At 42.1% G+C, this 12,337-nt stretch overlaps 1 protein-coding gene across 1 annotated transcript; it reads right to left on the bottom strand.

The window, feature by feature from the left end:
• Positions 1–362: 362 nt before the first annotated feature.
• Positions 363–12,016, bottom strand: plagl2 (pleiomorphic adenoma gene-like 2). Its single transcript, XM_034172106.1, has 2 exons — positions 11,736–12,016; positions 363–4,588 (listed from the first exon to the last, which is right to left on the bottom strand). The coding sequence occupies exon 2, from the start codon at positions 4,582–4,584 to the stop codon at positions 3,115–3,117; it is 1,470 nt and encodes a 489-aa protein (XP_034027997.1). The 5' UTR covers positions 4,585–4,588; positions 11,736–12,016; the 3' UTR covers positions 363–3,114.
• Between the last annotated feature and the right edge of the window lie 321 nt (positions 12,017–12,337).

Raw genomic sequence — 12,337 nt, 5'->3', positions numbered from 1 at the left:
AATCATTTGGTTGTTGCAGATTATTCTAAAGCCGGGGCCATACAGATTTTAAAATAAATGGTTGGGAGGCTAGCTACTCAAAAGTAACATCAAAATGTGTCTATCGCCCCCTACTGGCCACTGGTAGCTGAAGTCCTTAACTCCACCTTCCCTATGAAAATCAATGAGATTCAAAACAAAAATTAGTCAGGTGATAGTTGCAGGCATGTGCTTTGGAAACATTTGCTAATACTTACAGACCTCGCACAGCTATGATTGACAAGCACTGTTAGCTTAGATGGTTAGCAAAGTCATTTGCTAACCATCTGCAGTAAACTGTACTAGTCAATACTCAGAGGGCTCTTTTTGTTTTATATTTTATTTTTTACTTAAAAATAGCCTGTTTTTATCAGGCTGTCTCATAATAGTGTGTTCTTAAATGGCTATCATTTGGGAGACCAACACAACACACAGCAAACAATAATCAAAACCAGTTAGTACCCGTTGTTGTAGTTTTTGTTATTGTAGCGTTCAGAGACAATGACACACATTCCTATAATACTGCTGCTTGACACCGGCTACCAAGCCTGCTAGCTAGCTAACTGCTAATATCAGCTACCCCTAATATCAGGCAATTTCTCCTTGCTTGAGCTTAATTGTGCCTCCTGTCAAATAGGCATTAAGATCATCTATTGCCACACTTTTTTTAAATGATACAGAATTTCATCTACATCAATTTACAGATGAAAACAGTCCTGGTATGTGAATAATTTTCTTGTTGCCTGTGTGTCTCCCAAAATGACCACCCTAAAAGCTGTGATCCAGTGGCTACTATAGGAACACCCTATTTGTTAAAAGCTATCTTTAAATGTTGCTTAATTACATAGTACAGTGCTACTTGTTTGTAATAGAGGTTTTCGGCCTGTGAAACCTTCCCCATTTGCACTTGACCCCTGTCTGAAATGCAATTATATTTTTAAACATTTACTATTGGTAAGCGTGAGGAGTGTATATTATATGCATGAATTAACAGATGTGTACTGTATGTAGTACACATACTGAGACTTGAATGCATATTTGCGACAAATTTAATCACCCTTCTATGAAACAGAACACCAGTGATGTGCTTAAAGCTCATCAACAAAATTGATGACATCTTCCTCTAATGACAGATGATATCCCCATAACATTTCATAAATGCTGATGAGTACATATTTGAATAATGATGCTAATAATTAAGTAAATAAAGGCTAATGTGTGGAATAGGAGTTGTGATTTTCCATATGTCATGCCACAGTAAAGAGGTTGGATCACTGAAATGGCACAGATAACAGAACCCATTTTTTTCTAGAGGCTGGGAGTAACTTTGGGTTTCAAAAGGCTGTTGGTGAATTGATACAAAAGGACTGAAAATCCCTCAGGACTTCATTCCACAGAGGTGAAATGGTCAACTGGATTAAGGCCATGTGCACACCAATTCATAGGTCAACCATGTTGGCATCCTGACAACCCAAACGCAGTAGATCCTTATTGATCATGATGCCATTTACAGACACTTTCCATCCACAGTCCTGATTCTGGTAACTGAAATACAAGTAAAGATCAGCTATGACAGGAAAAGGAAAGCTAATACTTCATCTGTTGTTTCGGTCAAAATGCAAGATACACACAAATGTAAACCTCCCAGACATTAAAAACTTCAGCACTTGGTTTCAATAAGTCTACCTAAAATACACCTTTACTGAGATAAAAGCAATTATAATATTCATTTTTGAGATATTCGTACACTGCAATAACATTCTTTAGCACATTTTCCTCATCTGTCACTGTAATTCTTGTTTTTGCCATTCACATATGTCAGGGTTCATTGTTAGCATGATGATGCTTTAAAAAATGCCTAAAAGATCTGTTTGTATTGTATTCAAAAATAGATTTTATACACTGCCAATGCATTATATGTATAAGGCAGCCAGGAAAAAGCTGCAGCGTATATCATCAGTACAGGATACTGTTAGAAGGAAGACAGTTGAAGGAAGGAAACCAGTTGGAATCTGGTTCTGAGGCAGATCACTTCTAATATTGGGCTGAAAAAATAAAAATGATTAGAATTAAAAATGACAAGAAGTGGCCTGCAGTGAAAGAGGTCACGAGGAAGGAGTCAGTCTTTAGGGTTTCCCTAAACTTGAAGTGCCTTCTGCTAAAATATATTAAAAAACAAAAAGTGCTTCTATTGAGGAAATGTAACATGCAGCACAACATTATCAAACTTTCCACCAGCTGGCACACTCTCGTATTTCTTTCTTTTTCGCTTTGCCAGCGTGTAGCCATGTGTGCGACTGCTCTTTGTGTTTGGCAAACAGGTTGACTCATTTCGTGAGCAACTTTCATTCAAACTGGCGCGGCTCTAGGAGTCGCTGCACAACAGTTACAGTTAAAATAATGACAACTGTCTGATTTGTTCGAAAAGCACTTTCTGGCAAGTAGGGGTAGCTTCTTTTTAATCTCTTTTTTTGTTGTTGTTTTTGTTTTTGCAGCTCTAGACTAGCCGTCTAGACTTTAAAGTGAAATATCTCTTTATTCCTTCACTGATCTCTCTATACTATTCATGAAAGGGTGGCTCAAAACTCAAGATGCGACACATTCTTACATTTGGAAAAGAAAAAAAGTAAACAAGCTATCCACTTCAAACTATATTGGTATGGGTCACAACAAGACAGATAATCTTCACTAAAAACTGTCTCCTTTTTTTCATATTATTACTTTTGAAGGTATGCAGTACCACACTTTTGGCCTACTGAGCCTGGCCTCTATATGACTAAATAGAGGTTTAAAGGGGTGGAAAACTGATTTTTTTTTTCATTTTTTATTGTTTTTTTAAGATGGGTTAATACGTTGTTATAACTATAAGAAAAAGAAAGCCCAAATAAAAGCTGCTTCTTTGCTCGCCTTTACCTTTTTGATCAAAGGGGTCTAACTTCCTGTAAGGCATTCAAAGCTTTTGTGCATTCACTCAAGGCTTCCAAGTGTTCAACTGTGTATCGATTCCATTCCTCCGTCTTTTATAATTATGCTGGGGAGAGAGGCTGCAGTGGAGGCCATCTTGGCTGGGCGGGGCTGGGCTGAAAGCGGACTCTCTCATTGGAAGGCCTGGTGGAAGCGAGGCAGTGTTGTAGTACTAAGGCTGGAGCTGAACACTGGTGGGAGGGGGTGCAGAGATCCAAGTCCTAGACCCCCACCGGAGCTCTGCTGCTCCTGAGGTTGCGGTTGCAAAGAGGTAAGAGGTGCTGTGGCAACGGCTGCTGCAGCCACTGCTGCAGCATGGGGCTCAGCAGCATGCAGAGACGAGGAGGTGGAAGAGGAGGAAGTGGAGGAGGTTGCAGATGAGGTGTAACCCATCACCAGCCCTCCTGTGCTCACAGGGGCACTGTAGGGAGGCAAGTTGAGGGGTAAGAAACCCAGCAGGTGGGAGAAGTCCATATTAGCAGCACACAGAGACTCGGCGATCACTGCAGGGCTCTTGGACAGGAGGGGATCCCCGCAGAGCTCATCCGCCAGGCTGGAAGTGGGCTCCAGACCATCCTTTGGGGGCGAGGCAGCAGCATGGGGCTCTGTAGAGGGCACTGGGCCTGGCAAGCCACTCTGCAGATCCATGAGGAAACTCTCCATCTCCACTTTCAAGGGCTTGTCCAGCAGGTATGAGGTAGATCCCAGCTGGTATTTGGGTGCCGGCTGGGGTTGGTGCTGCTGCTGGGGAGCCGGAGGCTGGTGATGTGGGGGCAGTGGAGGGGAATGGTGGTGGTGGTGGTGGTGATGGTGGTGATGATGGGAGTGTGGGTGAATAGGTCCAGGCGAATCTATGTGACAGCCTATGCCAATAGCTGCAGACAGCGAACTGGGCATCAAAGAGGGATGTGGATGACCAACCCCAGAATTAGACATGGCCTGGAGATGATGAGGGTTGTACATGCTCATGGGAAAAGGTGCACCGCTGGGGAATGGTTTGCCCATCATGGGGTCTTTGTTGGCACCCATGCCGCACATCATGGGGCTAAGCTCCTCTTTCACTGAGCAAGGTGGTGAGCCAGAAGCTAAAAGACCTAACATATCAGGTGGCTCTGTCTTGATCTTCAGCAGCTCTTGCGAGTGACTTTTTTTTACGTGACGTGTCAGATGGTCCTTCCTTCCAAAGCGCTGAGCACAGTACTGGCACAGGAAGTCCTTCCGGCCCGTATGCACCACCATGTGTCGTCTCACATCCTTTCGTGTGTAAAAACGGCGATCACAGTGATCACACGGGTGTTTTTTCTCCTTGGCACCACCTGAGGATTTCCCCGAGTGGCTCTTCAGGTGCTCTAGGAGCACTGGTGTGCTCTCATAGCTCTGCATACACACTTTGCAGGTGAGATCTCCTGCTGTGGCTGAGTGCATGGCCACATGGCGCTTATATCCCAGCTTGGTATTGTAGTGCTTCCCACACTCTTCACACTTGAAGGCCTCCTTGTTGGGATCATGAGTCTGCAGGTGATTCTTCAGATGATCCTTGCGGTGGAACATTTTCTCACAGAACGAGCACTGATGGGTCTTCTGTGGAGAGTGTGTGGCCATATGCCTGCAATTAGACAAAAAAAAAAAAGAATAGCTACACATTCCATGAGTCAGCAGTTTACACTGGAGATTGGAGATGCTTCCCTGTGACTTTCCTGATGTCATATTGACTTTGAGACACAAATGTTTCAGTTATTTTATTTTTTTATGACAAGCTATTTCATCAAGATTTACATTTCTATTATTATAATGAATGGTTTTGTCACTGGAATTTTTAATTTTATGGATCTGCATCCCAGAAGGACACGGTCTCTAACCATGACAAAGCAGCATGTCTGTGAAGTTCAAAGTTGACATGGTATGATGATATGATAATGTGTCAGACTTGTGCCATACGATGTGTGCAAAAACAATTGTAGCACAACCACAGACACTGCAACAAGCCCATAGTATAAATTTAGCAAAGCTGTGGTTCTTCCGAATTACCTCTCGATGATGTTACTTGCAACATCTTCCTGCCCTTATTGGACTATGGCGATGTTATGTATAGGTGTGCTTCATCCAGTTGTCTACAGTCCTTGACCCCGCTGTACCACTGCACGCTGAGATTCATCACTGGTTGTTGCCGCCTCACCCACCACTGTGAGTTGCCAAAGTGGGCATGCCCTCTTTGCCTGTCAGGCGTTACACACATTGGATGATTCTGGTTTACACAACTTTTATTGGTCCGACCTATTTATCCAGTTTACTTCGGAGATCCAAAAGCCGTTATGCTCTGCGCTCAAATGACATGTTATGTTTTTGTGTACCTTGTGTTTGCACTGAAGCGGGAAAGAATGTCTTTAGTTTTTCAGCTCCCTCTGATTGGAACATTCTCCAATCCCAACTGAAACCGCCCAGAGTGACTTCCTTGAACATGTTCCGGTCTATTTTATGAGATTGCGAATGGGATTCTTTTGCGTAATGCCTGTGTTTCTAAATCTAAATCTGCTTGAGCCTTGCCATCATGTGCAATGTCATTATGACCAAGGTGATTGTATTTTATTTCAATCAATCAATCAATCAATTTTATTTATATAGCCCCAAATCACAATAAACAGTTGCCCAAAGGCACTTTATATTGTAAGGCAAGGCCATACAATAATTACGTAAAAACCCCAACGGTCAAAACGACCCCCTGTGAGCAAGCACTTGGCGACAGTGGGAAGGAAAAACTCCCTTTTAACAGGAAGAAACCTCCAGCAGAACCAGGCTCAGGGAGGGGCAGTCTTCTGCTGGGACTGGTTGGGGCTGAGGGAGAGAACCAGGAAAAAGACATGCTATTTATCACCAACATTCTCATGTCGATGTTAACCTGTCCATTATGATGTGTGTCGCTGCCTTTCTTGGCCAGGTCATCACCATATGTCAAAGGTGGTCATGGAAAAAATTATTTTTCCAACATCTTGAAAACTTAGCTGTGGTTAAAGCAAGACCATGGCAGAATATCTTTGTTGACCAGGGACACACTAATAGATCCCCTATGTTTCACAAAGTAAGAACAAGGTCAGGAAAGTGTCAGCAGATTCTTCCCCCAGTGACAGCAGTCTCAGTAATTGTGTATAAGATGGCTATGATATCCAGCAACTTATTAAAAGAAAAACATTTTTTTTTTAAACAGGCTAGTCAACAGAGTCAAATCCTGTGCAAATACAACCCCTGGCAATAATTATGGAATCACCGGCCTCGGAGGATATTCATTCAGTTGTTTAATTTTGTAGAAAAAAAGCAGATCACAGACATGACACAAAACTAAAGTCATTTCAAATGGCAACTTTCTGGCTTTAAGAAACACTATAAGAAATCAGGAAAAAAAATTGTGGCAGTCAGTAACAGTTACTTTTTTAGACCAAGCAGAGGGAAAAAAATATGGACTCACTCAATTCTGAGGAATAAATTATGGAATCACCCTGTAAATTTTCATCCCCAAACTAACACCTACATCAAATCAGATCTGCTCGTTAGTCTGCATCTAAAAAGGAGTGATCACACCTTGGAGAGCTGTTGCACCAAGTGGACTGACATGAATCATGGCTCCAACACGAGATGTCAACTGAAACAAAGGAGAGGATTATCAAACTCTTAAAAGAGGGTAAATCATCACGCAATGTTGCAAAAGATGTTGGTTGTTCACAGTCAGCTGTGTCTAAACTCTGGACCAAATACAAACAACATGGGAAGGTTGTTAAAGGCAAATATACTGGTAGACCAAGGAAGACATCAAAGCGTCAAGACAGAAAACTAAAGCAATATGTCTCAAAAATCGAAAATGCACAACAAAACAAATGAGGAACAAATGGGAGGAAACTGGAGTCAACGTCTGTGACCGAACTGTAAGAAACTGCCTAAAGGAAATGGGATTTACATACAGAAAAGCTAAACGAAAGCCATCATTAACACCTAAACAGAAAAAAACAAGGTTACAATGGGCTAAGGAAAAGCAATCATGGACCGTGGATGACTGGATGAAAGTCATATTCAGTGATGAATCTCGAATCTGCATTGGGCAAGGTGATGATGCTGGAACTTTTGTTTGGTGCCGTTCCAATGAGATTTATAAAGATGACTGCCTGAAGAGAACATGTAAATTTCCACAGTCATTGATGATATGGGGCTGCATGTCAGGTAAAAGGCACTGGGGAGATGGCTGTCATTACATCATCAATAAATGCACAAGTTTACGTTGATATTTTGGACACTTTTCTTATCCCATCAATTGAAAGGATGTTTGGGGATGATGAAATCATTTTTCAAGATGATAATGCATCTTGCCATAGAGCAAAAACTGAAAGCATTCCTTGCAAAAAGACACATAGGGTCAATGTCATGGCCTGCAAATAGTCCGGATCTTAATCCAATTGAAAATCTTTGGTGGAAGTTGAAGAAAATGGTCCATGACAAGGCTCCAACCTGCAAACCTGATCTGGCAACAGCAATCAGAGAAAGTTGGAGCCAGACTGATGAAGAGTACTGTTTGTCACTCATTAAGTCCATGCCTCAGAGACTGCAAGCTGTTATAAAAGCCAGAGGTGGTGCAACAAAATACTAGTGATGTGTTGGAGCGTTCTTTTGTTTTTCATGATTCCATAATTTTTTCCTCAGAATTGAGTGATTCCATATTTTTTTCCCTCTGCTTGGTCTAAAAAGTAACCGTTACTGACTGCCACAATTTTTTTTCCTGATTTCTTATAGTGTTTCTTAAAGCCAGAAAGTTGCCATTTGAAATGACTTTAGTTTTGTGTCATGTCTGTGATCTGCTTTTTTCGTACAAAATTAAACAACTGAATAAACATCCTCCGAGGCCGGTGATTCCATAATTTTTGCCAGGGGTTGTAATAACATCACCTACAAAAAACCATTGCCAATATTGGTGCTAGCATTCAATTAAGTACTCGCAGTGATAGCATGTGGTTGATGGCTGACATCTTCATGGATGCTCATTAGAATTTTATTTTCATTTTTTTACCGAACATTTATAACGGAAAATATTCAAAATTTTGTAGGCTTAAATTTTTCATGGCACTATCAGGCTCGGGGGGGGGGGTGTCTGGAGAAATGCTCCCCCAGAATTTCTATTACGTTTTGGTTCATTTGGTGAATTTTGGTGTATTTTCAATCAGGTCAAAGCAGGAATAATTTCCTTTGTTTTTAGTTCAGGTGACAAGTGAGTTGCGGTGGAGTCTGTGGATTCCTACAAGTACCTGGACAGCAAACTGGACTGGACAACCCACACCAACCACCTGTACAGGAAGGGACAGAGCAGGCTGAACTTCCTGTGGAGGCTGCGGTCGTTTAACATCTGCAGGAAACTCCTGTCCGCAGTAGCCAGCATCCTCTTTTACAACGTGGTGTGCTGGGGGGGCAGCACATCCAAGAAGGACACATCCAGGCTGGCTAAACTGATCAGGTGGACTGGCTCTGTGGTTGGCATGAAGCTGAACTCTCTGGTGACGGTGGCAGAGAAGAGAACACTGGACAAACTGCTGGACATTATGGACGATGCCAGTCACCCACTGCACACCATCATCAGCAACCAGAGGAAACTGTTCAGCCACAGACTGCTCCTTCCCAAGTGCAGGAGCAACAGACTGAAAAGCTCCTTTGTCCCTCAAGCCATGAAACTGTACAACAGTACAGTAACAGGAAGACAGAGGATGGGAAGGAGAGGAGCAGTTGTAGCCAGTAAGACATTAGTTCTGGTATTTATATTTGTATTTTTTGCAAATTGTTTCTTACTTCTACTTTTGATACTCTGTGTGCTTCTTACCCTGTGTGCTACTGTCCAATGCTGCCGGAACCTCAGTTTCCCTGAGGGAGTCTTCCCAAGTGATTAATAAAGTTCTATCTAATCAAATCTAATATTTGCAAAACTAAGCTTTCATTATTTTTCTCCATTCCCTTGCTCAACTCTTGATAAAATGCCACACACTGCCTCCCCCTTCTCTTTCAACATCCCTTCACTTTCCATTTTTAACTTAATGAGCAATGAAAACAAGAAACTTCTGCCTGTGTTCCTGAAAGAAAACAAGGTGTCCAATGTTTTACAAAGCATGAGTCTTACCCACTACCAAGCAGTAGCTCAGAAAAAGTAGGGAACACTTGTTATTTTTTCAGAAGTGTGGCGTTTCAGCCAGCTCAACCAGTGTTACCACATTAAGTGGTTTCATGCCCAATTCGATGGCTTTGAATTTTATTTTGCAGTGAGCAAAGTAAGAGCTGGTGTGGGATCAGTTTGCATTTTTGAAATACATTTTAAAGCTAGGATGAAACAAAACCAGAGTGTATGAACTCATAACAGTCCACATACAAAACTTAGCCACTCAGGCTGCTGTAATCTGCTGAAGTGGTTTTTGAATGTTTTGGCCTGGGAACCATCAGCTGTGTGTAGCACTGCTGGCTGCACCCGCGCTTCACGGTCAGCACTCGGTTCAGCAGTGGGTTCAGGGCTACACCGGGAAGAAATGGCGGATACTTCGTCATAAACCTCTGAAGGTTCAGAGATTCTTTCAGTCTTTAGATCCAGAAGTATGCTGAGCCTGTAGCAAGTTGTCTCTAGAAGAGCACAAGGCTGTTTTTAACCCTTTTAATAGGATGTGTTCACAATTTGTGAATGTGCAGCTGCATTCCCTCAACTCACTGAAATCTCACTGCAACTACATCAAAATTAAAGCAGATATCATGTTTAAAAACAATGAAATCACACTTAGGTAAACTTTGCAATTAACCTGTGGTTCACATTTGGGCCAAACTGTAGGGGCAGTCTGTATGCATATGCTATTTGCCCTATTGAGGTTTCAAATCCCGCAAAATTTCAGACAGTTCTCCGCTCTGCGAGATGGATTAACACTGAAACTGCATTGAGTGGGTTTGTTAAAGCTGCACTTGAACCGCTGCACACGGACAACATCATTAACACTGAAACATAAAGCTCTTTGTATATTGTGCCTAAAACTCTGGTGAATATATTATCTGGGTTGTTGTCATGTGGATTCTCTATGTTGATTAGACTGCAGCGACTTTCTGGCATGCAAGGAATTATGGGATATCTCAATAGGGCAAATGAGCCATTACACTGTCAGAAACACGGTGTCATCAGCTTCGCTTTGGTATGTGAAAGTACAGCAAGATGGAGCAAGAGATAATGCTCCAGTTTATTTCAAACATGCTTTTATACCATTTGGCCAAAATCCTTCTGCTCCACTCAAATATGCCAATAGATGCTTTGATCCTGCACGGTCTTAAGTAGGGATGTCCCGATCAGGTTTTTTTGGCCCTGATCCAATTCAGAGTCATTGATTTTGAGTATCTGCCGATACCGAGTCCCGATCCGATACTTTAAAAAACTGAATGAACAATGAACAAATGCTAAATATATAATATTTTCATTTTAATCACCTTATTTTATTATTTCTCACTTAAACAGTGCACTTCTCCTTGAGGTAGCTTGAACAATCAAGTAATAATCTACCAGACTTGAAAAAATGTACAAAATTTCCATGTTGTTTTATTTGTCTAAAAATAAATCTCCAAGGTTCCTTATGTTAAACAAGAAATTATCTAATCTGAAATAACAAGTGGTTTCCATTTACAGATGAAAGGTTTCTAAAGAACCATTTATTGATTTAGCTAATTTAATTACTAGTTTAAACAGTAATCAGAAATTTCGAGGTAACAAACAACAACAACAAAAAACGTTTCCAAGGATTTTTCTTCAGAAAACTGCTCTACAAATGAGCAGTCCTGTGACACGTTTCTGTTTTGTACAGCTCAGTGGTTTCTCCCACTAGTCTTCTGTGTTTTGGCCCGACGCATCGTTCCTATTGGACAGTGTGAAGCTACGTCACAGCTCAGAGCGTCGAACGTTGGATTGGGTTGAACTTATGTTTTTTCTTTTGTTCAATAAAAAAAAAGAAAGATTTGGTTGAACTTTGACCACGTCAGCCTGCCGACAAGCGGCAATGTGCGCTCCCGTCAGAAGCGTCGCGTCAAAAACAGAGCTAAAGCCTCTAAAAAATCAACGCGTCTCATTGAAAATAATGCTTTTTAGACCGATTCTTGACGCCTCTGATGCTTCTGATGCGTGAAAGGCCCATTAAGCTGCAACAATGAGCTTGAAATAGCGCTGATCAAAATAATGAGGATAAAATCTATATCGGATTCCTGATCGGGATGCAATGTCCGATTTCGATCAAGTCTGAGACCACGTGATCGGGCCTGATTTCCGAACACATGATCGGATCGGGACATCCCTAGTCTTAAGATAATGCGGGTGCTTTTGGAAGGGCACCGTAAATCCCTATTTGTTTTTTTAGTGGAAATTCCACAAGGCAGAAACTTATTTTATGGAAATTCCATAATTGATGGAAGACTCGGCACTCAGGCTTTTTGGATGTGAAGCCAGACTGGTCCAGTCACCGAGCTACTAGATATAAGCTTTAGACTAATAACAAGTGATAAATTAATTCTAGCAATTTATAACATGAACCTTGGCTACCCAGTAAATGTTAAAATGGCTTGCCATATTGCTTTTGGTGTTCAAATGGCTACACTGTCAAGTCCTGTAAATTTGGGTTCTAAAAATGGTTTGATTACTGGAAAACATCTGAGAGAAAACCATGTCATATATTGGATGTAAAATAAGTAAAAGGGTCATTGTGGTTAATGCGTAGTACCTGAAGAGTTTATATTTGGAGCTGAAGGCCTTGGGACAGTGTGGTTGTGAGCAGTAAAAAGGTTTTTCTCCTGTGTGGCTTAAAGCGTGGAACCGGAGCTTCTCCTGCGAAGGGAACAGGGCCCTGCACACCAAGCACTCGTGAGCTCTGCCTACCTCCTCCTCTTCTCCCCTCTCCCTTTCTCTCTCTTTCCCCCCTGTCCCCACTCTCTTTCCCTTTCTGTCCGTGGCACGTGGCGGTGCTCCCAAACAGCTTAGCGGTGGTCTGTCGTCCCTCTTCCCCCGGCGTCAGTGTGGTAATATGGTGTGAGGCATCAGTGGCAGCAGCTGCCATGGCAGCCCTAGAGGACCGCTGCCATGAAAGCCGCGACTGGCTCCCTGCCTTGCAGGCTCAACGTGGTGAAGTTGAGGGAAAGTTTGATGAAAAACAAGGCGGCTGACAGGCTCACAGGGAGGGACAGCGACCCAGCTGAACCATCGAGATACGACAATGGTCAAAATCTGTTGGGAAACAATTTAAGTGCTTTCAACCTGTGATTTTCTTGAAAGTTAAAACTGTTTCTTATAAATCCTGTTTCTTACCTCTCTGCCACATTACCTGTT

Source organism: Thalassophryne amazonica, chromosome 6, assembly GCF_902500255.1.
Source record: "Thalassophryne amazonica chromosome 6, fThaAma1.1, whole genome shotgun sequence".
Classification (NCBI taxonomy): domain Eukaryota; kingdom Metazoa; phylum Chordata; class Actinopteri; order Batrachoidiformes; family Batrachoididae; genus Thalassophryne; species Thalassophryne amazonica.
Note: the sequence above shows the minus strand (reverse complement) of the source record. Positions and strands in the feature narration are given on the sequence as shown.